The sequence below is a fragment of the Pezoporus wallicus genome, unplaced genomic scaffold (assembly GCF_028554395.1).
Source record: "Pezoporus wallicus isolate ANWC-B61680 ecotype Strahan unplaced genomic scaffold, APGP_CSIRO_Pwel_v1 contig_5958, whole genome shotgun sequence".
In the NCBI taxonomy this organism is placed as follows: Eukaryota; Metazoa; Chordata; class Aves; order Psittaciformes; family Psittacidae; genus Pezoporus; species Pezoporus wallicus.
In genome coordinates, this window is record NW_026638491.1 from 3671081 (window position 1) to 3697066 (window position 25986).

The 25986-nt window shown below is 39.4% G+C and overlaps 1 protein-coding gene across 3 annotated transcripts in view; it reads left to right on the plus strand.

The window, feature by feature from the left end:
- MPPED2 (metallophosphoesterase domain containing 2) overlaps positions 1 to 25986 on the plus strand; it is a 101889-nt gene that overhangs the window by 21379 nt on the left and 54524 nt on the right. For all 3 annotated transcript variants that reach the window (XM_057411009.1, XM_057411010.1, XM_057411011.1), the window contains one exon: positions 15955 to 16136. In XM_057411009.1, the coding sequence (XP_057266992.1) occupies positions 15955 to 16136 (182 nt within the window). The remainder of the gene's footprint in view (positions 1 to 15954; positions 16137 to 25986) is intronic.

Genomic DNA, 25986 nt, shown 5'->3' on the forward strand with positions numbered 1-25986 from the left:
TGGGAGGGCCATACCACACTCACAGGGAAGAGCTACTGCCTAAGATCTCATCTCAATCTTTCCTCTGTCAGGTTAAAGCCATTCCCCCTTTTCCTGTTCCAACAGGCCCTTGCCAAAAGCCAGATTTCCTATCTGCCCCTTTAGGCACTGGAAGCAGCTCTAAGGTGTCCCTGGAGCCTTCTCTTCTCCAGGCTGAACAAGCCCAGTGCTCTCAGCCTGTCTCTGTTGCAGAGGTGCTCCTTTTAATGTGCAGCTCAGGACACGGTTTCTGTGGTGCAGGTGCACGCTGCTGTGTCCTGGTGAGCCTCTCGTCTGATAAAGTGGTTGCACACTGTATTCTTAGTGTGCAGCCCTAACACCTAGTTAAACTGGTGGCAGGAAATGCTTAATGTCCCAGGGCCGAATTCCCTTTGTGCCATACTGCAGTTGTCCTTTTGCATACAAGCATGTTCACATCGCTCTTGGACTGGAATTGCATTTTTGCCATCAGGCTGGGAGCTGAAAAGTGAGTAGCACATGCCATGAGTCGGAGACCTTGTTAAATTCCCGAGAGGTTAGATTCCCTTCGGGTAGTTGGCTTGTCCGAGTCCAGCGCAGCTAGGCATAGCCCTGCTTATTGATGTCTTGGGGCTGATGGTATGGACACTTGGCAGGTCACCTCAGCCTGAGAAATAGTTCAGTGGCAAGTCTGTAATTCAGACTATTCTCTGGGCATGGGTTTTTAGCAAAGGTCAAGAGCAGAGTGACTTACTGGATCATGGAGGTGTCCCTGCCCGTGGTGGGGGGTTTTGGAACCAGGTGATCTTTAAAGGTCCCTTCCAACCCAAACCATTCTATGATTCTGTGTTTCGTGTGCGGGAGGGAGAGCAGTGTATAAGGAAGGTGCCACAGTGAATGTCATCAATCAACATGGTCGTGAATGTCAGCCACATTAATTAGCTGTTCTACAGAAAATATGCACCTGTGCTTGTTGAACTAAGTTGTACTTGCTGCTATCCTGGTGACACGCTGTAAAGGGTATACAGGTATCAGATCATAGCAACAGCAAGGTATTTCTTCAGTGAGAAATAGTCTTTGGGGAGATTGTGATGTTTCAGAGAAGAAAATGTCATTTGTGTGGGTGAGACAAGCATAGCTCTTTGGAACTGTGTGATACTCTCTTAATCAGTTAAAGATAATTATTTAAAGTAAAAAATCTAACATGTTACTTGGCAAGGAGAAAAATAGATGTGATCCTTGTTGCTATAGGTAATACCAGTGGAAAAAAGCAAGTGGTGGAGGTGGTTTCTTAATGCACAAGTAGCTGCTGCTGGAAATCCTCTGCACGTTAAGGTTTGGTTTCTACAGCAGCGCTGCAGACAAAGCCAGTCTTGAGGAAAAGCTTGGAGCAGACAGTTTTCCAGAAGCAGATTGACCAGAGCCTCTTAATTCCAGAAAGGACACGGTTTTGCTTTTCAGGGGTATGGTTTGTCTCAAGTGCTCACAGTCTGCAGAAGATGAAGGAGCTCAAGATTTTATAGGCCAAAGTAAACCAGTAGAGTAAAACTAGATGAAATAATCAATTCCAGAAGGGGTTTCTGGAACAGACTGAAGTCTCTTGCCGGTTTTGCCCTTAAGGGCAGTATTCATTATGAAACAGTTTGTTTGTTCTTGATTGCCAAAAAGTTTGGAGGGAGGAAAAAGGAGAAAGGTTGCAAGAAATTAGTCACTTCAGTCAAAGAACTAACAGTCTTAACTGCTAATTTTGTTTAATACAGATGACCATTAAAGTATTGATGTGAACAAAATAGTGCAGCAAACAATAACGAACAAAACAGTTATGCAACTTACTGAATTAGCTTGTTTCCTTGCTCAGAAAATACCCTAATAGTTATAAGCCTGTCAAAGATGCTGGGAAGTTTTAGTTAATATCTTACAGAATGATTAGTAATGATTTCGGGTTTTTTCTTGAAAACTCATATAAACATATATGTTTTAAAAATTTGCAATTCCCCGCAGCCTTGCAGAACTGTTGTGGAATTCTCTTATTGTCTATCCCTGGAAGGTATCTTTTCCTGCTCCATAACGACAGGGAAAGAACTGGCATTTTGTTTGCAACCTGAGGAAAATTACTGTGGATGGGTAGGTGGGTTCAATTTTACACATATACTTAGGCAAAGCAAAAATGGTTTTGATTGTTTAAAAATAAAAGAAGCCACCCAAATTAGTATAGCTGATGGTGAGTGCACCCTGATAATTCCATATGTTTATGTATTTTGGTTTTGCCAGTTTGCCCTTTTTACTGTGAATTTATAAGTAGCTGAAGCTTTCCTTAAGTTTTTATTATTTGAGTACATATTAAACCCATTTAAGTTTCTTTTCCTTTTAAGCACCGAGTATGAAGATGAAAACCAAGACTGAAGTATATTATCCATACAGGGAAACTGATTCGAGATAGTTCTGACAGAAAAGGCTGTTTGCAGCTGGTACTCTCAAATTCCTCTTGGTGTAGACACACATATTGTCTAAGAAAAGTGCTTTAAGCTAAATCAGAAAACAGGACTATGCCTAATAAATAGGCTCCCTGGAGAGTCATACAGAAAAAGCTATGGTACTTCTAGTTCACACAGCCTGTCTTATTTCAGAGAAACCTCCTTGTATTCTCAAGCTTCAAGAGACCAGCAGATAAATAAAAAAAAATGAAAAAGATGCATTTGCATTTAAAAAAAAAAAAAAAGCATGGGGTTGGTGTTTTGTTCAGTGGGTTTTTATTTTTACTTTATTGGGATTTTGATTTCCTTTAGGCTTATTAAGACAAGTTTGGTGGAATTAATCTCTGTGAATGAGACCTTCAGTTTATGCCTTCCCAGCAGCCACCACAGTAGGATGAATTTCACCCACCTTGGTTGTTCCCATCTAAATGTGAAATGATGGTTTCTATTTGTTATGCTGCAGCTAGGATGTTTCATAATTTCTACACGTCTAACGCATTGGTTGAAGTAATGGAATTCCGCTTTTTGTTTGGAAGTGTAATCAGTGGGATTGCATTTGCATCACTTATAACTGAACCACATAAGTGAAATCGCATGGCCCATATCTCATTTTGTATTGTAAAATGTTATGTGGCGCAGCTTGTTTCCCTCCTTCCTGGAGCTTTTTGTGGTGATATTCTTTTCTCTAAATTTCAAACTATGAAGCATTTGCTTTTTGTATTTGGCATAGAAATTACTTTCGGCAGTGCAGTTTTACATCTGCCACGTGAACCAAAATGTTGATAGTATGCAGTGTATGGATGGGAAAGCAGCTGGTTTTCAAAGCTTTCAGGGTCTTGCTTTCTGTTACATATTAACTGATTACTAAGTAGGTTTGTACAATTGGCAACAACCTCTGAGTCACACATGGTAATACCTTACTACTGTGCACATAGAGAAGCTGCATATTGAGGGGTTTCAGCTTCTTTGGCTTTGGAATTGAGTTGTGGATAATACTGAAATCCAAATGATTCTGTTTTTCTTCCCTCTCTTCTCCTGCCTTTGTTACTGGCATTGAAGCAAAAGTAAATGCATTTTTAAATTGAGTTTTCCAAAAGTATCCCTCAGGTAGATTTCAGTCTTGACTCTAATTCATTTTTGGATTTATTTGATTTTGGGGTATCCATCTTTGGAGATAAATGGTTTAATCCAGAATAATTGCTAACTGCAGAAGTCAGTAACAATTCTGATAAATATGAATTCCCCACATATTCCCACTGAGGACTCTTAAGTCATTAATTTTTATGATCAAAATGTAAGCAAACCAAAAATGTTCTTAGATAACCTATAACATTGTGGTTGCCCACAAACCCTCTGCCTATTTAACTGCATTATTGATAAAACCTCCTGATCATATATGCAGCAGTGCTTCTCATAATACTGTCTTAACGTGATGTCTGTCAAATAAATGCCATGGATAAGTTATAGTTATGGTGCAACAAAAATACTCAGTGCTGGGTTTTATCCATAAGATTTTTTACTTATTTTCTAGAAGAAGGTGCTGAGTTCAGCAGCCTCTATCACATAAGTAACTCATTGCCTAGGAGAAAGTGTATGAGAACACTAAATAATGAGTGAGATTTGTAAAAGAACATAAAGGGGGAAAGAAAATGAGTCAGAATGAACTGTGCATTTCTAAGGGGTATCTCCAGCTGAAGCTACGTTTGTGCAGTGTTTCTGCTAGTGCAGACATGAGATTTTATTTCTCCACACACACAGACCATAGCTTTATCTTTTAAGCTTTTTCTCCCTCTAACTAATGTTTGTATCTTGAAATACTGTGGAATGTGTACTATTTGACCTGCAGTTTCCATGTCTTAATTTGTTTAATACCGGAGAGAGAGAAAAAAGAGGGAGAAAGATATCTGGTGTAATCTTTTTAGCTGGGAATGTATTTGGCACAATCTTTTACAAATAAAAGAACCTGCATTTAGTATCTACAGTGCAGCACGCTACAGCCCTCTCCAATCAAGTAACCAAGGATTTGCAGCATTTTGTTGATTGAATTCAGTTCAGCTGGGTTTCATGTCAGACGTGTATGTCAGAGAAATGATACTAGTTGTAATGAAGGCAATTGCACTAGAAAGATAATGAGTAGAAAGATAAATGTGAAAAATTCTATCCATTAGAATTTACATTTCTCTGCCTCTAATGAAGTTACTGCGAAGGACTGAGAGTATATAGAAGAGCAGAACTTGATTCTGGTATTTCACAGAAAATGATACAAAGTAAATTCATATTTTTTCTGTAGACCCTGAGACTAGTTGAGATCTCTCACCAATCTAAATCTAGAATTCAGGCTGAGTTTAAGATGACTGGTATCAAAATTTGTCGTCATGGAGTTACTAGGAGTATGGCAATATGAGGCCAACTGTGTGACTATATGACGTGAAAGCTGACATGATTTCAGGGAACTGTTTTAACGTAGTACTGAGCTTTTTAATAACCTGGATGCTGAGTAAGAGCCTGTATTTTGGTGTTGGTAGAAGCTAGTTAATAATCTCCTCTGTTTCTATTAAAAACAAGGACTTAACTATTGAAGGAAAGCTAAATTGCTGTCTGTATTTTATCATCTTCCCTGCAGAAAGCTTCTTAAACCTTAAGAGGAGCTAGAGCTGAAAGCTCTGACAAGGGCTGAGATAATTCATATACATGAGGCTGAGCAGCAAAAGGCCTTTTAAGATAGCAGGGCTATTATGAAGGGTTTTATTTAGTAGAAAAATAGTGTTAGATGCCTGCATTGTGATGGGAAGCATTTTATTACTAATATCTCTAAAAAGTTTGATGGAGCTTGGAGAGAATGCAGGAGAGAATGTACTTTCTAACAGAGACAGATTTTTGTCCTAGTTCAGATCCATGAATTATTTTTGTAGGTAACATAGTCTGCCAAATTATTTCTTAAAAATAATATCTCCTGCTGCATGAATACTAGGAAATTTCTTTGACTTACATGTTCTGCTCTGTTTGTTCACCAATATCCTACTAACATCAGTAACAATTTCATAGGATTCTGATGGCACTCTATGCCCTTAGTAACTTAAAAATGGGAACTGGTGGTGTTTGCTCAGCATGAATTGTCTTTCCTTTGAACAGAATTTTGGACCCAGTTCCATCACCCATGTGGAAGTCAAATCATAAGGCAGCACAGCAGAGAGAGTCATATTTATTAGCACTCTCGTTCAGGAGAGAAGTAGCACTTTGCTTGCATGGAGATGGAATTGCATCTCATCCCTGGAGAGAGTGATACCTCCAGGTACGTAAAATGATTGAGAAGGCTAAGTGCAGAGGTTCTTGCTTGCACTGTATACTTGGATTAAAGACCACCACTTGTATTTCCCGAGCTGAAAGTCAATGAAATTTCAAGTAGAAATAAGACTAAATATATACTGGGGGTAGGGGAAATCAGAAGCAACCTCAAGTGGTTTTGTGCAAACACTAGGCTTAATCCTGTGGGTGTCTAAACACTATTTGTCTCTGAAACATAAAGATAAGATTTTAGATTTGGTAGCAAATTCTGAAATGGTAATCAGTTTTCCTCAAAACTCTTTCAAGTCCAGTTGTTTTATTACATAAGAGTTATTGCCTATTTGCTGAATTTATCATCTCCGAGAAAACAGTATTGAGTTATATTTATGAATTCTGTACGGTTTAGGAAACTCCAGATTTCTTTCTTAACAAAATGGGCATCGAAAATGGAGTATACGCTGCAATACATGCTTATATAATTGTTTTTTGACAGAACTGTGTAACTCATCTGTTTTCTGCATTTGTCCCTGAGACCAAAATTGTCCTAATTGCTGAGAAAGATGGTATTTTTGATCTGTCAGGTTAGACTAAAAATAAATTGAATCTGTCCTGGAGGTCTGCTTTTATTTTTTTGGGGATGGAGTTTTTTTGCATTACAGTTTGAAAAATTGTTATACTGTTGAAGCAAGAGCTCTAAAGCCTTCACTGTGGTTTTCACCCTAGAAATAAGTCCCCCTCATTTTTCTGACTTGTGCAATTGAAATGATTGGAGGGAGACCACAAATTAATGTAGCATCGTTCTTACTGAGATAGAAAAGTGTGTATTTTTCAGATCTCATTGTCCTTAAATTAAAATTTGATCTAAAAGCACTTCTCTTTGGGTTTGGTACACCAAATTATACTTTCTGAGTATATAACATATATATGTTATATATATATGTTTATATATATGTCATATATATGTTATATATATATATAACATATATATGTTATATATATGTTATATAATATAATATGTTTTAATATACATTTTATATGCTGAGTCAGTGTTTGTAGATCTTATAGTAGGGAAATGGAAATCTGTTTCTGGTGTAGAGAGAGCTTACTGACCTACTTTCCTAGTAGGTGCATTCTTATCAGCAAATGAGTTCTTTGGGGCAAGGGGAAGGCATAATTTATAGCAGTTCCCAACAACCACAACACAAGAATGTGGGAAAAGTGTTTCTTAATGACTTTTAATTGAAACCATACCAGCATAAAACCTGCAATTTACTGTTTTATTTAAAGGAAACATTTACCTGGGCCTTAGGGTGATGCTTTTACTGGCGTTGATACTGTTTCAGTTCTGTTTTGCTTCTCTAATTTTTCAAAAGCCACTTACAAATTTTAGAAGGTATTTCATTGACTAAAAAGAAATTTCATCTGCAACGGTATGATTAATAGGATTTTCAAAAGCACTCAAGCAATTCCCATTAATGTCGAGGGTGGTTAGGTACTTCAGAAGAAAGACCAGCTGACTACTTGCCCCCAAAGAACACCATAGAAAAACTGGATTTTAGCTCTTTCTGTTTTTATAACTGACCAGCATCTGGGATTAACAGAGTTTGGTCTCCTTATTGGTTGAGGTATATATTGGGCTGAGAAGATGTATTATTATAAATTCCTTATAAAGGAGGGTTTTCTTAAGTTTGTCCAAATGGTGACAGTGGATAATATAGGTCTTTTCTGTTTAATCTCATAAATCTCACTGGAAGTAAACCAGCTCCAAAACCTGTAATAAAAAGATCCATCATTTCCCTGCAACTATAATTGTTGGAAATGCTAGGAGTGAGCTGCTGAGTGGTGCATTGAATCCTCCTGTGGGTTTGTAAATGTAATTTATTTTTTTTTCTTTCCACATTGCACCGAGGCACAATTAATGCCATTTCTGAAACAAATCTCAGACCTCTGGTTTACGGTTTCCAGAACTCTCTCTAAGCTTTTGATGGGTGACACATGTACATGGAGGTTTCCAGAAGAGGCGTGGCTTTCTTAGATATATGTGCTTGTACAAATAAGATCTACCAGTGAGAGTGTTGAGAGGTATTTGAATCCCTTTCTTTTTAGTCAGAGCAGACGCCAGATGTTTTCTTGGTGTTTGACCATACTGGAAGATAAGAGTCAAGTTAACAAAAGCACTAATATCTATGATTTGAACAATTAATGGTTGACAGTGGCCAGCTAAATCACTGCTATATTTTGGCATTCATTGTGTTTACTGAGAGGTAATGAGTATTTGGCTTTGTGTCATTCAGCATGTGTTGTATCACTAAATCAGCTCTGTGACTGTGCATGTATATATTTTCTGTCTGGGTATCTCTATCATGGGCTGAATTTATGCTGTAAGAATTTGCGTACTGTCCACCTTTCACTGGGTGGTACAATGTGATCGGATAATATGCCTGTCCCATTCACCACAGTTTTTGTAGTTTCCCTTTTAAAATCAGGAGGTCAGGTATAAATATAGAGAATTTAATCTGTTTGCCAAACCACTTTATAAAAGTCACTACAGCTTCAGAAATACTTGTGAAAGGCCTGTTTTGTTTGGAATTTTAAAATCCAAGTTACGGATTGACAGTAACTCTTGACTGAATGCAGTGAATTTTCAGGACCAGGGATCTTTATGCAGTGTGCCTGGATGGATGCCTCCTGTGGGACAGCCAGGAGTGACAGATGCTTGCTGAGCTTTCTGGTTCCCAGCATTAGCTGTGGATGGGCAACCAGTGAGTTCTCTAATGCAAGGTGGCTGTGGGAAAGGAGCTCCTGGAAGCGGAGGCAGAGGTGCAGGGTGGCCCTGGTGAGGTGACTTGCAGACGTTTTCTTATGTGGTGTGTTGGCTTCTGTATCACCTCTGATGGTTAGGCTGAAGCAACCAGTGCTGCCTCTGTGGTGTGCTGTTACTAGTCACTCTGATGGGTTTCCTGCCAGAACTTTATCTCCAGTTTGTTTGCTCCCCTGTTGGCTGAGGAAAGCTGCGGTAACCTGTGGTGGCTGTTGTCACCCAGGGTACAAGGGTCTTAAGCGCAAAAATTGAAGTGGTTATTGTCAGCTGGATGTGGTATTCTCCATCTCGTTTTCCAGGCATGTACGTTTTACTGCTTTTAATCAGTTCCTGTGACTGTGCCCTCATTATACAGAGTCTCATTGAAGGTTGGGGTCGAAAGCTGTGCCTGGGAAACCAGCGTCTGCCCTGGTAGTCATGGTAGGATGACTCGAGGAAATGAATCATAGAATAGTTTGGGTTGGAAAGGATCTTCAAAGCTCATCCAGTCCAGCACCCCTGCAATGAGCAGGGACGTCTTCAACTAGATCAGATTACTCAGAACCACATCCAGCCTGGCCTTGAATGTGTCCAGGGATGCTGCATCCACCAACGTCTCTGGGCAACCTGTGCCAGTGTTTTACCACCCTCACTGTAAAGAATTTTTTCGTCACCTCCAGCCTGAATCTCCCCTCTTTCAGTTTAAAACCATCACCCCTCATCCTATTGCAACAGGCTCTGCTAAAAAGTCTCTCCCCATCTTTCTGGTAGGACCCTTTTACGTATCGGAAGGCCACACTAAGGTCTCCCCAGAGTCACCATGCCAACAGTCTAATAGCCTCCCTTAGCACAATTTGACTTTTTCTGGATTTTTGTCATCTAAGAGCTTTGGTCTTGACCTGTTGGCTCTGGTGTATGCCCAGCGGCGGCCCTCTCACTGGTGTTTTCATTGTGGTGGGCAAGGGGCTGCCCTTTTCCTGCCTGCCTGGCTATGGGGTGTTGAAGATGGGCAGCGTGTGTGTGTGGGGAGTGTAAGAGTGCTTCAGTAAAGGAAAAAGTAAAATACCTGGATCTTCCAAGATGCCTTACAAATTTGGGGAACCACATCCAGAGCAGCAGCCTTCCAGTATCTGAAGGGTGCCTACAAGTTTTCTGGAGAGGAACTCTTCATTAGGGACTGTAGTGGTAAGACAATAGGGAATGGGTTTAAACTTAAACAGGGGAGATTTTGGTTGGATATAAGGAGGAAGTTCTTCCCTGTGAGGGTGGTGAGGCCCTAGCACAGGTTGCCCAGAGAAGCTGTGGCTGCCCCATCCCTGGCAGTGTTCAAGGCCAGGTTGGACAGGTCTAGTGGAAGGTGTCCCTGCCCATGGCAGGAGGTTGGAACTGAATGAGCTTTAAGGTCCCTTCCAACCCAAACCAGTCTGGGATTCTGTGCAACTGCAGAGCAACCTAGGCATGGAAGGCTTGCTTGCTTGTAGCTTTGGGAGAGTGAAGCAGCTCAAGAGATTTTGTCTAAGTTCTAATGAAGAACACGGCACTGTGTCTGCTCCACACTTGATGCTGGAGTTTTCGTTTTTTAATCTGATAGTGTGTAAAGCCTTTAGTAATGTGTTCATGTTCATATCGGCTTGATCAGCTTACGCTAAATGACACTCCAGATCATGTGAAGACTCATGTTAATGTTGTGAACTGAAGATTTTAAATTAAGATACCAAAGTTTTTGTTTAAAAATGTAGACACAATTACAGTTTGATTTTGATATAGTCCTTCTGGTATGTGGCATTAAAAATGGGTTCTAAAATCATGAACTTGGCCTGGTAGTTCTCAGATCTTTCTACAAATAAGAACAATTAGACATCTTTTATTTTCATTCCGTTTCTTAACTGTCTGGAGGGCATACAGATGCATTTCATGCTTTTACTTCAGCTGACAGACTTACTGACATATTTTAGCGAAAATAATTTAGGCACAGGTCTCGCGTCGTCATCCAATTCCAGGGCTTCAGGACTTGGGACTGACTGTAACAAAGATCACAATATAACAAAGCTGTGAGATGTGGCTACTGGGAGTACATTGCAAGGAGTTTTCACAGAAATTCTCCTGAACTTCCCATGCCAGAGGGAGCATGCGTTGACAGAGGTATGAATTCAAAGAGAGAAAAGCTGAAGATGTAGAAAATATATTGCTTTTGTTTTCCAGTTTCAACAAAATTAACTTTTGTTGCCCTAGCTGAGGAGGATGAACTAGCAGCACTTAGAAACAGGCTTTTAAGAGTGGTTTTGCAGCAAATGTTTGTATTTTAATCCTAAACTAAATATACCAATCTAACTGGCTGTTTGAAAAAGTATTTGGTTTACAAATTTTGAAAATAGGTGTAGCAGGAAGAGTAAAAGATTTTGCAAGAGGAAGCTGAACTGTAAATAAATAAACCTGACTATTCATAGCAAGTGTGAGTAGGAGGGTTTTTTAAAGCTAATATGATACGGTTTTAATACAGAAAAGCTAGATAGATTGGGTTTTAATATGGAATAGTTACTAGATAGCATGTTGCCAAATGACTCCCAAACCAGTAGAGGAAGGGCAAAACACACACAGATTTTTAGGTGGTACACAGGCCTGAAGTCTGTGCTTTAAGTGAGTCTGTAATGAATACTGATTCAGATGTCATAAAAATCCAAACCCACAAGTTCAGTCATAGGTACAATCCAATGGAGAAATGAAAAAGAGATGAAAAGTCAGCATATGATGTGGCACAGCCAAGGGAGGATTGTGGGCCTCTGTGTCATGGGAATATTCGTGCATCTGGTGAGCCTGGGAAAGATTAAAATCACAGAATCGTAGAATCCCTTCTGACCCAATCCATTTGAATTGGAAGGGACCTTAAAGCTCATCCAGTTCCAACCCCCTGTTATGGGCAGGGAGACACGTTCCACTAGGCCAGGTTGCTTCAAGCCCCATCCAGCCTGGCCTTGAACACTGAGAGGGATGGGGCATGGCAAGTAACTAAATGTTAGATATTCAAGTCTAGGCTGGTCAGCATCTGCTACTTCTAGTCTGTGGCTGTGTAATTTTCTGAGGATTCCTGTTGTATCTGCTGCAAAACAGACAAAAATACAGCATTATGAGCTGTGCTGGTTTTGGCTGGGATACAGTTGATTTTAAATTACGTGGTTTTCTGCATCAACTGGTGACTTGTTCACCTGTAGCAAAGCCAACAGAACCAGCTTACAAGTAGTGGGCTGTAAGCAGCAGTGCTGGTTTGAGTTGTAGGGTTTGGGGTAGGGAGGAGGGTTTTTCAGCATCTGTAAATGTTTTGTCTGGCATAGGGCTGCATTCATCTAAGTGATTTATTCAGCGTAAGGAACTGGAAATTCTTCCTGCCTTAATGTTTAAGATTTTTATTCCATCTTCACAGATGAATTGGTTTCTTGGGAATTGTTGTGTAAGAGGGGATTTGGGGTTTGCATATCTCAAAACCCAAGAGAGCAGGGAAGTGAAAAGGCTGGGGGTTCAGGTCTCTTAGCACAGGCATTCCCGAGGACCGGCTAACCAAGCCAGAGCTCTGTATTTTCAGCATTCAGACTCACCCATGCAGAATTATCCTTTGAAACCAAAACTTTCTAATCCTTTCAGGAAAATGCTGTTTGTGTCTTACCTAATTTTTCTGTTGCATAGTGTGACATCCTTCTGTGTTGTTCATTGTTGCTTATTTTACTTCATCTCTGCTTTTAAAGCATAAAGCCATGACAAAATTTGCTGTCTGATGGATGAGGACAGTGTACAGCTCCAAAGGCATGTGTTCCCTGGAAGCAGTATTCCCTGGGAGCAGCTGTAAACTGTAAATGTGAGGTTTGTGCCTGAGGGACTCTCCCTCTTTATGAGAACAACTGGTGGTAAGGGCAGTTTAGTAAAGCCAAGTAATTAATTACCTGATAAACAAAGCCCTTATGGAAGTGTATGATGATTATATAGTCCCTTCTGATACCTAAACCCTTACCATAAACGCGTTAAATGTGGCAGATCTTCTTTGCTGCCATGATCTTATAAAGCAGTCATTGATCAACTGCCTTATGGATTTTCATTCTGGGCCTTATATAACCTTCTGAAAAAATGCCCAAGTGCCTGGTTTTCTAAGGTGCAAGAGATCTTAGGATAAGTAACTACCTATTAGAAGCTGTCTGTACAGGAAGTTAGGTGCCCAAAATCATTACTAACTTAAGGCAAAAAAAAAAAATCTTCATTCATTTTGATACGTGGCTGTTTTCTCAGGTTGTTTTTCATTTCCTGATTTTCTGTGTTAATCCCAATGTATGAACATTTAAATTATTCAGGAGTAGCATTTATTGCATCTTTTCATGAGCATGCTTTCCCAAATGCAGTCATCAAGTAATCTGTAAAGTGTTTTGGTCTGATGGCTTAAGAAGACTGAAAAATGAAGTATTTGTGGTGATGGAGAGTGTCAGAATTAGCTGGATGCACTGTGTTTGAGCAAATGGGAAAGAGTATGTTGGATTTCTTGGGTATGTGCTCTGATTCAGCAGACTGGTGGAGGGCAAGGCTGAAATAATTATTTTACCTCCTTTGTCACCAAAACCTGACAAAAACTGGGGGGGGGGGGGAAAGCTGTGCTTGCTGCAGTTCAGAGTCCAGTCCTCTCGTGATGTAGTGAAACAGAAAATCTTGCATTACTGTTTGCCATACTGTAGCTGTGGATAAAAAGAAAACTTGAGCCTTTAGGACCGGCAATAACACCACTTTTATTAAGTTTCTATTGAAGGACTATTTTCAGTAAGATAAATTGATGGGCTGAGCACAATAGCGTTCAGTATCTCACTTTCAAATACATAGTGTGCAAGTGCTACTGAATAAGAGAAGAAATTGAGCTAAGAGGTAGGAAAAAGGTTACTTGGCAACATCATAGTGTTTGTAAAGAGGAGAAAGAAGGGTCAGGAACTTAATGAATTTTGATGATAGAATTTTCTGTAAGGCAGTCATTGGATGAATAGAAAACTCCTAAACCAGATTTTGGTGTTACACTGTAGTAGGGATTGCCTAAAGCAAAACAGGGTTTGTCTGGAAACAAACTGCAGAGACTAGCAAAAGCATAGCTGCTGCGTACAAACAAACTTGAGCTCCCCAGAGGCAAGCAGTGCTGAGGCAGAGACGAGCTGAACAAGGCATGTGAGGAGAGCTGGTGTTCATTTTTTGTATTGTCTGGAGTAAAGGTACTTGGAAGTGTGGAAGTGATTGGGAGAGACCCACGTTTACTCTGTTTCGGCTTACCGTCAGTGTCTGGGAGGAAGACACCAAATAGAAAAGCACTGTGGCCTATAATTACAGTTCTGTTCAGCTTGCCAGCATGATTTCAATGGTTGAATGAATTTTCCTCTGTAATAATAACTTAGTAATTTCTGACCCTTGCGGAAAAGAATCCATTGATTGTCAGAGTTGTAGTGGCAACCAGTTGTATGGCTCAACTAATTGTACCTGGTGCTTTGGGTAGAATAGGAGGTGCAATGCCAAAACAAAGTACCTACCAAACTCCCCCTTCTCATCCACTCCAGCCTGCAGTAAAATGATCTTGTAGAGTCTTAATTTTGTAAATTAATTCATTGGATCATGGCAACCAAATGTGGTACATTTATGGTAAATACACTTTGATTTGAAATACTAATTATGGTACCTAGAAGAATGCAGTCTAACAAATAACTTCCCCCCCCCCCCCCCATGCTAAAATTTTAGCTGTTAGTAATCATTCTACCAAATACAAAAGGCTCAGTAAAATCTTATTCAGTGCATTCATGTGGGTTTTTTTTTTTTTCCACTGGAGACCAGTACATATCCATATGGAGTTTGACTTTTTGAACCACTAAAACACTGCTGAGTATATATGCTGAATTGCTCCTTGGAGAATGTTTTGGTTTTTCTCACCTAAGGGGGGGAGATTAAGTTAAAGACACTGTTGGAAGTTTTCACACGGTTCGGTGTGTAGTAAACACTAAATACTAATTTACTTTACTAAAAATAGTAAATACTGTTCAAGTAAATAATGGAATACTTCAACATCTCATTACAAATACACGGATTTAACAAAAACATTTGCATTGATGTGTGCTAGTTACTCAGTGTGGAGAGTAAAACTAATAAAACGTATTTCATCTTTTCACTTTCAAGCACCAATTTTTTAGTATCTGTTATGCCAGTTTGTCCCAATAACTCTTAGAAGAGCATTATTTTAGGTGTTTTAAAGCACTTAGAGATTGGTTTCACTGCTGTCATGATTTGAGACTATTATTGATGGACTATTATTTTGACCCTAAATACCTCAAAATTTCTAGCTGAAGCTAAGCTCTAACCATGATTAAAGTGGCACATCAACGGAATGGGTTGAAGTTTTGTGAAGCTGGGATGAGGTTTTCTGTGGCAATCTAGATGCTGTGCTATTCAGATGACAGTAACTCTGCAGAGAAATAATTGCTATTCTAAAGTAGGCAGTGTGTTGGCTTGTGTATTTTAAGTTATTCTGTTAAAAATTGCAATGTCTAACCACAAAGTATGCATAAAGCTCTTCTCTTTTATTGTTCCCTATACTCCTTATATTTAAAAAAAACACAGAACCAGAACACCTTAAAAGAAAACTTCTGTGATGGGTCATGTATAGTTGATAAGATCAAATTAACTGCTGTAGCTTGGAAATTACCAGTAGAAATAAATTTTTAACATCACTTGGTTTAGGAAAAAAAACAACAAATGTTTAATCTGTGACTGCTTAATCTCTACCACATCAGTTCCTGACTTTACAGATTTTGGAAATACGAGCTCAGAATTTTGTACGAGTGTAAGAAGTTATTGTTAGACTCAGTTCTGCAATTTCTGTCTTCATCAAAGCACTCCTGAATATACCTGATTTTGTGTAAATCAGTATTCCTGCTGGAATCGGCAGGAGTGCCTGTGCTGTTGGACAAAATCAGGTGATAAGCTGATCACCTCAAATGAGAGGTGATCATTGTGAGAGGTGATCACATTGCTGGCTCACCTGTGAGACCTGTTATTTCATGGCCCATGCTTGTCCATAAGGCAAGTGATGGAAAAAATATAGCTGAATTAGAAGTCTCTTGAACCTGTTTTTATTCCAGTGCTTAAGTTAACTTTAGTATCAGAAACTGGCCACATCTTGTGTTTTTTTTTAATCTCCCTGTTTTACCAGGTGAGTATTTAAGGAGCACTGTGGTCCTTCTGGATTTTTGGCAGTGTTGCATTACAGTCATTTCCTTCAGCATGGTGTGTGTAAATGGATGTGTGTCTGTGTGCATGCACACTTACGTAGAGATGAAATAATAGATGCTAGGGTTTTAACCTTGTAACTGTTACGAGATCTTTATGTGTCTGCTTTAGGGTCGACCCTATCCCATATGACACTCCAAAACCAGCGGGCCACACGCGATTTGTCTGCGTCTCAGACACACACTCCAGAACAGATGGCATCCAGATGCCTTATGGGGACATCCTTCTCCACACGGGCGATTTCACCGAGCTGGGACTGCCCTCAGAGGTTAAGAAGTTTAATGACTGGTTAGGTAAGGAATTACTGCCTTTTGGTGACCCCAATTAACCTCTCCTGTCCAAGTGTCAGTCACTGCCTCCTAATTGAATTAGAGCGCTTCAAAATCCCCCCACCCACCTTTGCTCCACTTGTCCTCCTGTGATGTGCTGTTTCTAGGCTCAGTATGATTCTGTTAATTAAGACAAATTTAGAGACTTTACTGTATTTCTGCATTATCTTGAGGGAAAAGATTGTCATTCAACAGCCAGGATTGTGTAGCCTTATGTTGCTGAGGGGGTGGTGGCATTGTAGATGAATGCATACAGTGTCCCATGAGTTGATGCTGTGGGGTTTTATAGCCACAGCCGAAACTATTGCTCACTGTGGTTTGGGTTTACTGTAATTTAGAGGAGTGCTGAAAGCTGCAATGTATTTGGAAAGCATGAAAGTCCTTCTTCCCACAATATAAGATGGCAAAATCAGTAATACTGTTTGGAAGGAGATAATTTTTTGGGCAAAATCAGTAATACTGTTTGGAAGAAGATAATTTTTTGGGGTGGTATACACATGGTTGCCCCTTTGAGTTAGAATACTGGCATGGGATCTTTGAATGCAGGTACTCAATGCCTCTTTGGTAGAATGCCTTTCATATTATGCTGTATTTGATAGCAGTGCCTTGATACTATGTTACTGCAGTTGAGGCCAATTAAGTTGCAACAGCCAAACAACAAAATAAAGGAGGGGAACTTGTGCAAGGATGCTCCTGTTACAAATGCTGCTGCTAGGCTGGCTGTGTACTGCCATGTCACTACTTGCACTAGAAATACCCAGAGGTGAAGGTGACTTATTCAGATGATCTTAAAGAAATTTTAGAATTAATTTACAGCATTATAGAAAAACTTCTGAAAGCATAGCTTTGTCATCAGACTCCTCCATCAGCACAGTTTTTCTTGCCTACTCTGTGACGGCCACATCTCTACATTCCTTTAATAGCATCATTTTATTCCACTGGAGTTCGTTGACTGATCCTTCAACAAATAAGAGCATTTGGATTTACAAAAGGAATTTTTAAATAGAAGAGCTTCCATATTCTCTGTCTTTTCACCCTTCTTTGCGTTTTCTCCGTACTATTTCTTTTATTATCCTGACCTCCTCTTAGTTCCACAGCCCAATCGTTTTTCCTTCTTTTTATTGCTATTGGGACTGGGGCTTCCAGATACTGCCACCTTAGTGTAATTTAGTTCTATCATTCTTATTTCTGGAAGGCAGAACTAGATGTTACAAGCCCAAAACTATTCTTTCTCTAGGAATGTAATAGCAGGACTGGGAAGTAAGAAGTGGTAGGAGAAGCAGGTGAGTACGTACATGAGCCGAGGGAAGAGTAGGAATCATCTTCCTCAACTTTTGTCTTTTTACATGCACAGTGTCCACTTGCATTTTTGTATGTGTGACAATAGCAGTTATTAGGTTTCTGGCATAAGGTGAGGCAGCAAATTGATTCTCCTGTGAAACTGTGTCGCGTTGGTCAATACTTGCTCCAGTGCTGTCCTCTGCCATCTGGAATCAAACTGCTATGAAGGCAGGCATGTACATTTGCCTTTCAGGAGTTTATTTCAGGCTCATATCTGCAAAATGGGAGTAATCGTGTTTTTCTGTTTACTACGTATATTGTGAAGATTGATACCTTCAAGGTTGTGAGGTCATGACATGTAATAGTTAAAAAGATACATGCCAGTGGCAGGCAGAAACAGGCAGGATTCATTTTTCTTCTGCTCTGTAATGGGAGGCGTGATTTTTCATCATATTTGGTAGGAACCTTATTCCAAAGCAGTGCACTGAGAACTCCCATAAAATGTAACATTGTCATTATAGAAAGAGGTTTTCGTATCTGCTATTTGCATGGTTTTCTCCACTGGCAGTCTTGTTGGAAAGCGGTAATGAAGACAAGGCATTTGTATAATTTATACCATGAGGGAAAGAAGTCAGATTAAAGTTAGGCTTCATTCTGCAGCTTATTTTACCTACTCCGTGGCAAAAAAACAGGGCCTCATGTCCATTAGGATTATAGAATAGGATAACTAAGACACAAAACCTGCCCATCATTTTCTTGGCAGGAAAGTCAAAGGAAAAGTTAAAAGATGATTACTCTGCACCCCTGCCTTGCTTGTACTTCACTGGGTGTTACAAATGCCAGAGTTACACAGGACTGAGAGCACTTGTCAACCCTGAAACAATGCGTCATGGGTCTTGCATCCTTTTGCAACTCTCTGGGTGTCTCACCTGAGCAAGATGTTGAGCATCTTGTCCACCTGTTTCATTAGTATTCATCCTTCTTCCTTGTCTCCACCACTGAATCACGGAACATGCTTTCCATGCCCTCTTTCACACTTTTAGCTCTTAGCTCTTCCTGCAACTTCTACTGGTTCTTTTGCCTTTTCCCTCTGGCTGATAAATTTTCATTATTGGTTTTGCATGAAAGTCATCTGGGCTTCTACACTGAATAACTTCTGTGGTCACTTAGTGATTACACACACTAGCTGAGGTAATTTATTCACTTTGTTTTGGTGTGAACATGTCCCTTGGGTCTTGTAACTGCTGTGATCACTTGACCTTAGTGACTGTTAAATGCTTTAAACACAGTTATTCTAAAATTATAATTGTTTTCATTAAAAATCTCTTACAGTAACTTAACTGACCTAGCAGTAAACACAGCATTACGGGCTGAGGAAGACTTAAGATGTTATTCTGTGCCCAATATATTTCTTCTTGAATGTTTCAAAATACTATTATTATGACTGTTCTTATTTTCCCCATCCATTCTCATTCAGTCATACATGTGAAATGAAATACAGGAATATCTAATTATAGCTCTGTCTTCATAGTGCGATATTTCCCTGTGATGGGAAGTGATTGAATAACTCATAAGAACTGAAGATAAAGCAAGATAAATTCAGGCAGATAGACCTTTAATGAGTGACAATATGTTTATTGTGCTCAATTAGCATGGGACTGATTGTGCATATCCTTACTTGTGTGAATAATTTGCATCTGGTTTAGTCATTTTTCTCAGATAGCCGGTTTTGTTCTTTTTTCCTCTAGCGGTTATCTCTTACTGTGTTCATTTTTTTCCCCTTCTCATGCAAAATTTCTAATATAAGGCATATTGCTGCATGAGAAAGGCAGAATTCTGCAGTGGAAGATGCAAATAAATCCAGTAGGTGAAATTGCTGCCGGTTTATGTCTGTAGAACTGAGAGTAGAATTTGGCTTTTTTTTTTTTTCCCCTGAGTTTGCCTGGTGTGGGATTTAGCACTTTGTCTGTTTCAGGTTTTCCCTTTCATGTCTTGCTTTTGTTTGGAATGAATGTTTCTTTTCATTTCTATGGGATAGTGACTTGAGGAGCTTTGTGAAAGATTTAGTGAGTTTGTACTGGAACAAATACTTCTTTACCTGTAAGATGTGTTTGCCTTTAGTATAAGCATTGTTGATAGAGCTAAAGTAAAAATTGACCATCTTTCTTTTTTTTTTTAATTTTCTTTTTCCTATGGTGGTTCATCCATCCTGCTAAAGTGAGAAGAGTGATTATACTGTTTTAATGTGGGTGATTTCTTGTTACACTCTGCATATATGGATGTGGGCCTCAGCAACATTTTGTCAGTTGTTTTAAAGTTCATTTTTATGTGAATGTTTAGTTATTGAAAATAGCAGCTCCAGCTTGGAAATGCTGGCTGTTACATGGAATAGATTGACAAAATGGGAAGAGCACTGGAAATGTGGTGGTGCTTTTGGAGGTGTGGACAGACACTTGGTTCCAGTCTATGCTTAGATTTTTGCATTAGTGCTGTAGAAACTTGAAATGCTATCCAAAACTGTAGCCAGACAACTGCCAAAATAGTGTTTGATCTTAAAGATAGTATAATTTAATCTGGAAAAAAATGAGCTGTAACAAAAATGTGTAATATTAAGATCAAGCCCTTGTCTTATCACCGTTTAAAAATTCAGGGTCACATTCCTTTTGTATCCTTTCTCAGTCTCTCTGGTCTGGCTCAGTTATTCCCTCAATTTATCTATGCTTTATCTCCCCTCCATGCATATTTCATTTAGGGTTTTGTATGAGTGTATTCCTCTTGCTGATGTACACTGAAAAACGTTTGATTGTGACGAAATATTTACTCTTGGGGACTTTCGCTCTGTAAAAGTGTATTTCTGATGTGAATTATTTTAGCATCTGACGTGACAATTTCTTATGAAATAAACCAGTAAGCTCTAAATTTCTCCATATTCAGAGGGATATTAGCTCAAAGTATTCTGAACTAATTTAGAACCAGAAGAAAGCTTATGAATAATTTAAAGTAAAATCATGGCTTTTAATGTAAAATCATGGCTTTTAATTTTAAAATCTTCCTATTTTTATAAATGGATTTATTTCTGATTTGTGTTTTTTACCATCTGGAGCATATTTTGAACCCTGTATTGCTCTACTTGTTATAGCCAGAATGAATAATTGACTAAACATAAAATACCATTTGATGAACAAAAAACCTCTTAGCACTTGAAAAAAAAAATTGCATTCATTGCAAGTGAAAGAAAATGCTGAGGTAGCTTTAATCCTTTAAGTATGTATGAGTTTTGCACAGCTGTTCTGGGAGAGAGGGAAGCAACTCCCTGGAAAATCTATTAGTCTAATTTTGAAACCAGCTATGTCTTCTGTGAGTGGCTCTGGAGAGGAGCTTCTTTAGGCTTCAGACACTGGAATGGGATACACGTATTTTAATAAGTTTGCTGGCTGGTGAAGACAGTTGACCCTTCTGTTGGCGTTTGGCATTCTGCTGTCCCTCTGATCCCATTGGGAGTTCTGTGTGATTTGCAGCATCCGGACAACGCTGACTGCCTATCTCAGAGATGCTCTCAACTGGAGAATTATGGAGACTTGGAGGTGCCCTTGCAAGCCTGTACAGACAGTTTTATTGTGTCTACTTGCTTATTAATTCTAGATGCTGAAAATTATAAGTTTGGAATGCAATTTCATTTAAAAAAAAAACCAAACAGATTTATGAGATGAAATCTAGAACCTTCAAGTTTTTGTCATGTGGTGGGTGTTTTTTACTTAATTAGGTCTCTGGCTTCTATATATCACTCTGTCTTTACGGTAGTTTTTAAAAGTTTCTTCCAAGTTTACTTAGGTTTTATTGCAGTATCACGGCTTTGGTTTTGTTCTAACTTGAGCTGTGTTTAACATCACATTTAATGGTTAAATTCGAATTTGTACTTAGTTTAAATTCCCCTGTGGCTCAACTAAATTATCATTAGTGCTTGGCTTTTATTTGCATAAACTGGTTTTAGATATATTAATAATTTTGTTTTTTTTTCTTTTCAGAGGAATACAGAAATAATTTGAATGATACTTTTTATTGTATTTAAGAAATAGTGGGGAAATGCAGCCGTGTGGGTTTTTGGTCATCAGCTGATTAATGTTTTCCTGATGTAGCAATCTACAGTGAAATGTGAAAGCAAAAGTGGTAAAATGTGCAAAATTACACCTTTTATGCTCTGGTGGTAGTAGCTGCTCTTTCATATTTGTCCTCTGCTCTGAGACAGATACTAGACGCTTTGTGGAAAACAAAACCCTAGAAGTATAACTTACAAGGTAAAATAGAAGAGGTTGTATTGAAGTGAGACAAGATAGTGAATTTCCCACTGACTAAAGTGGAATTTGTGCGTGAGGAATATTGTAAGTTTATTCACATCTGACCAGTTGTTTTGTTTTGCTTTTGTTATGCCTGGCAACTTTCTATAAAGGCATTTCACTAGAAACTGTTTTACTGTTAGTGGCATACAGAGAAAATTTGATTTTTTTTAACCTGCAGTCACTAACTTACTAGAGATAGTGTAAAAACCTCTATACTAAAAGTTGTGTACTACCTGCCATTGTGAGTCAGTCAGACCAAATATTAAGGTGTTACTTGACAGCTATTAGAAAACTTGGCTAGGTGAAATGTACTTTCAAAGAGAATAATGTTTTCATTGAGTGCCTCTGTGTATGTTTGAACTTAGCATATTCATTTGGTAATTTCAATGAAAGAAGCTGGTGGGAAGTACTGCACAATTCTTGGATGGACTTTCAATCACAATAATTGCTCAGTTATTTCTTGGATCTGTTTCCCTGGACTGCTGTTGTCTTAACGGGGGGGGGGGGGGGGGGGGGGGGGGGAAGGGAAGGGTTCATGTTTCAAATAACAAGCCATAACCAAAACAAATTTATAAAATAACCGAAATAATTCTTCCTTTCAGTTCCCCTTTTCCCATAAAACCACTTTAGAGCAGGACAGAGATCTATGGTTGTTGTACTGACCAGGCATGAACCAAGCAGTGCCACCCAAAGAGGAAGTTTTATAGGCACTGTCATCAGGTTCTTCCTCCAGCATTGCTACTGCAGCCACATATCATAATATGCGAATGATTTCAAAGGAAAGCAGACAAAGTATGTATTCTTTGTACGCCATCAATTTATTCTGTCACTTACAAATTTAATGTTGCATGAAAAATATGAAGTGCAGAAATACCTCTGTCCTAAATGTTCCCATCATGCACACCATTATTAACAATATCTAATTAAAATAAGAAGTCTTTCTGTTTATAGAGCATCACATTGCTGCTTAGACAGAACAAGGGGGTCGGGGTGGAGGAGTTGCTTTGAGCAGAGAAAGGTTGGGGCTGGGGGAAGAAAGCACTGCAGATTTTAGTGTAATGTGTAGTGTTGAAAGAAATTTTATTTCATTGTAAAGATTAGCAGGCTGTGTAATTTAATTTAAAGCTGGTTGGCAGTGTCCTGTCTGTTGCAAAGCCTTTTTTTATTTGTTTTAATCGCCACTGTTTTTTTTTATGTTGTATGTGACTACAGAACCTAACAGACAGCAGGAATGATGTTTGGGTTTTGTGCTTCCCACCCCCTTTCCTCTTTTCAGTCCTGCATGTTAGGAAATGTGTGAGATTACCTTAAACAGAGCTACAAAACAGTGTATCAGTGAAATGCCAGCCTGCATTTTTTTGGCTTGTATAAAATGATTTTTTTGTGGCCAGACAGCCACTGAGAGTAGAATCTGCTAAAAATGCTAGACTGGGGAGACTTGAATCAAGCTTAAAACTGAAATGTTAGCATTTATTCACACTGTTGTGGACATTACTGTGCTGTAGAAAAGCAATATGCAGCAGTTTATGTTAATGCAAGACTGACAGACCTTTATCTTACAGTAATTGCCTATACTAGGGGGTTAATAAATGTTCCACGAATTATTGAGTTGTTTTTTTTTTTGTTAAAGAAAAGTAGATTGCTGCTTCTTGCTGGCTGTAACCAGCCTGTGTGGCTTGTTAATTGACCCTCTTGTTGCACTGAGCTGAACCTGAGTGTTTCAGCTTGGACAAATTCTGCGTGAATTTTCTGCATTGAGAACGATGTGTCTTGGCACAAAAGGGCTGCAAAAGAAAGACCTGTGCACCTCCACCTCTCCTATCCATCCTGTTGTGAATGTTATAAGAGCTTAAAATCTTTATAGACTATATTTAGGGGCATATATTGATTTCAGAGGCTGGGTGTTATATTCATGGGCATACTGGTACCACTGGTTGGGTGGGAAAAGGAAAAGATAACCCCTTCTCCCAGAGCTACAGGAATTTGTGTTTTCTTTGTCCTGCTTTGTGTCCTGCATGATAGTGTGAATAATGATGCTTGCTCCATGCAATGGTTACAAGACCCACAGGCAGCATCTTCTCATGGTCAGCCCCAGTGCAGGGCCGGGAGGGCCTGCTCCATGTCCTGTGGTGCCGTGCAGGTCTTAGCATGTGTGGGCTGGTTCATGGTGACCCTTCCACAGCACTGGAGACTGAGCTTCTCAGGATTTGAGATTGCCTTGAGGCTCAGGTCCCTTCAGCACCTCACTTCACTGTGCTCTTCTGGTCTCTTGTCTCATCCTGCACGTTGGCTATGAGATGAGGGTTACCAAACCTTCACTTATTATTGATGGTACGTTTAGTAGAGGAACACAGCAGCACAACAGGGGACAGCAGTGTAAGGAGAGAAGCAAGAAGATGCAAAGCCAAAGCATAAATAACGTCAATCCAGAGGAGAGATGGAGGCTCTCACAAGGATGAGCACAAAGATGCAAAGTAGTGGAGATTCACCTGGTTTTCCCAGAGCTTTATCTCTTCCCAAGTTAATAAAATTAAGAAATGAACGCTGAGGAACACTCTGTACTTTGAATTTCCTGTAACTGTTGATAAGTGAACCTTTAAGACCTCAGAATTATATACATCTTTTCTAATGAGTCAGAAGCTTCACTATTACAGACTGCGCTGGGTATCAGAGTGCAGTAACTCCTTTTCTCCTGAATGTTGCCATTGATTTTTTTTTCTTTGTGTAACCAGCAAATGCAGAGAGTTTTAATTTAAAACAAAGCTGCAGATGATAAAATTACCCATACTTCTTGAATTTTACCTGAGCTGCTCTCCCTCAGATGTTACTTCTAAAGCTTTCCGCTCCCTAAGCAGCATTTGGCACTTGCCTTCACTACTGAGAAATGAGCAGAAAGCTGCAAGGCAGCCATGAAGTTTCCTGTATTTTTGTGCAGGAGATGTCTTCTAAGCATTGTGGGGAAGGAGGTTGTTGCTTTTGCTCTCCTCTGTCACTGCTGTGAGATCTGGTGGTTGCTGGGAATAAAATGATGTAGCTGTAGCCATACTTGTGGTCCTGTGAGTAGAGGTCCCAGACTAATGTCCTCTCATAAAACCCCATGCAGAGTAATTCTCAGACTAGCACAGTAGGGAAAGCCATGCAGCATTTGCAGTCTCATGGCTATAAATTATAATACCAAGCCATTAGCTGGAGCATGAAAGGTGGGGAGGGATTGCCTAAATAAAAATGGCCAAGGGGATGTCCTGCTGCGGCAGTTACTGTGGCCCTGGAAGGAGGGGAGAGATGGATCTGATCATGGATCTTGTGCTGGGCAGCTCTGGGTACCCGTGTTAAAATGGGTTTTGGCATTTGAGTGAGTTACTAGGGAGTGTTCTAGTGGAAGCAATATAGCCATTCCGAAACAAATGCTTCCGGGAAGCCAGCTGGAAAAACACTGATGCTTGCCTTCGAGGTGAAAGGGCGAAACCTTAGCTGAAAGGAGCAGAAATAAGAAATAAATTGTTACGTTTGTGTAAGTGACTGAGATAGCTGTTCTTTTAGTGCTTTATCTTAATCACCAGCTCTGATTAACTATAGTTGTTGCTTTATTCAGCAAATCGTGAGGTCTGCAGAGCATGTCTTTTTGCAGCAGGCTTTTAATTCCTCTTTTTTTTTTTTTTTAAGTCTAGAAATAATGGCTAAAACGGGCAAGTCAGGAGAGACCCCATTCTGCAGAAAGCACGGTAGATGCAAAGCACTGCAAATGCTGCATGCCCCAACAGCTAATGCTAGCTTTTAATTACAGAGAGGTATTTATTCATGTACCGCAATCTTTGGTGTGCTTCTGAACACAAAACTAAAGTACAGATGCTGTATCATCAGATTTTGCAGCACCTTGTGAAAACATTACTGTAAATTCAAATGCACAGGTAGATGGACTTTAAGTCTCACATATCCATTTAACTTGATTTAAAAACATTTTACTACCTTAGTAGGTTAGGTGCTTACTATTAAGGAGATATGCCTTATTAAGGTGCCTTATTAAGGAGACGAGACAGCTGCGCAAAGGGCCTATGTACTTGTACAGGGATGGAAAAGATGGGAGTTTCACCTGAATACTGTCACAAATAAATCACACGCACTCTATGTTGCAGACTGGAATTTACGTTACATACACTATTCTTCATTCATCTCTTTTGTCCTTTCTTCTTTGGAAG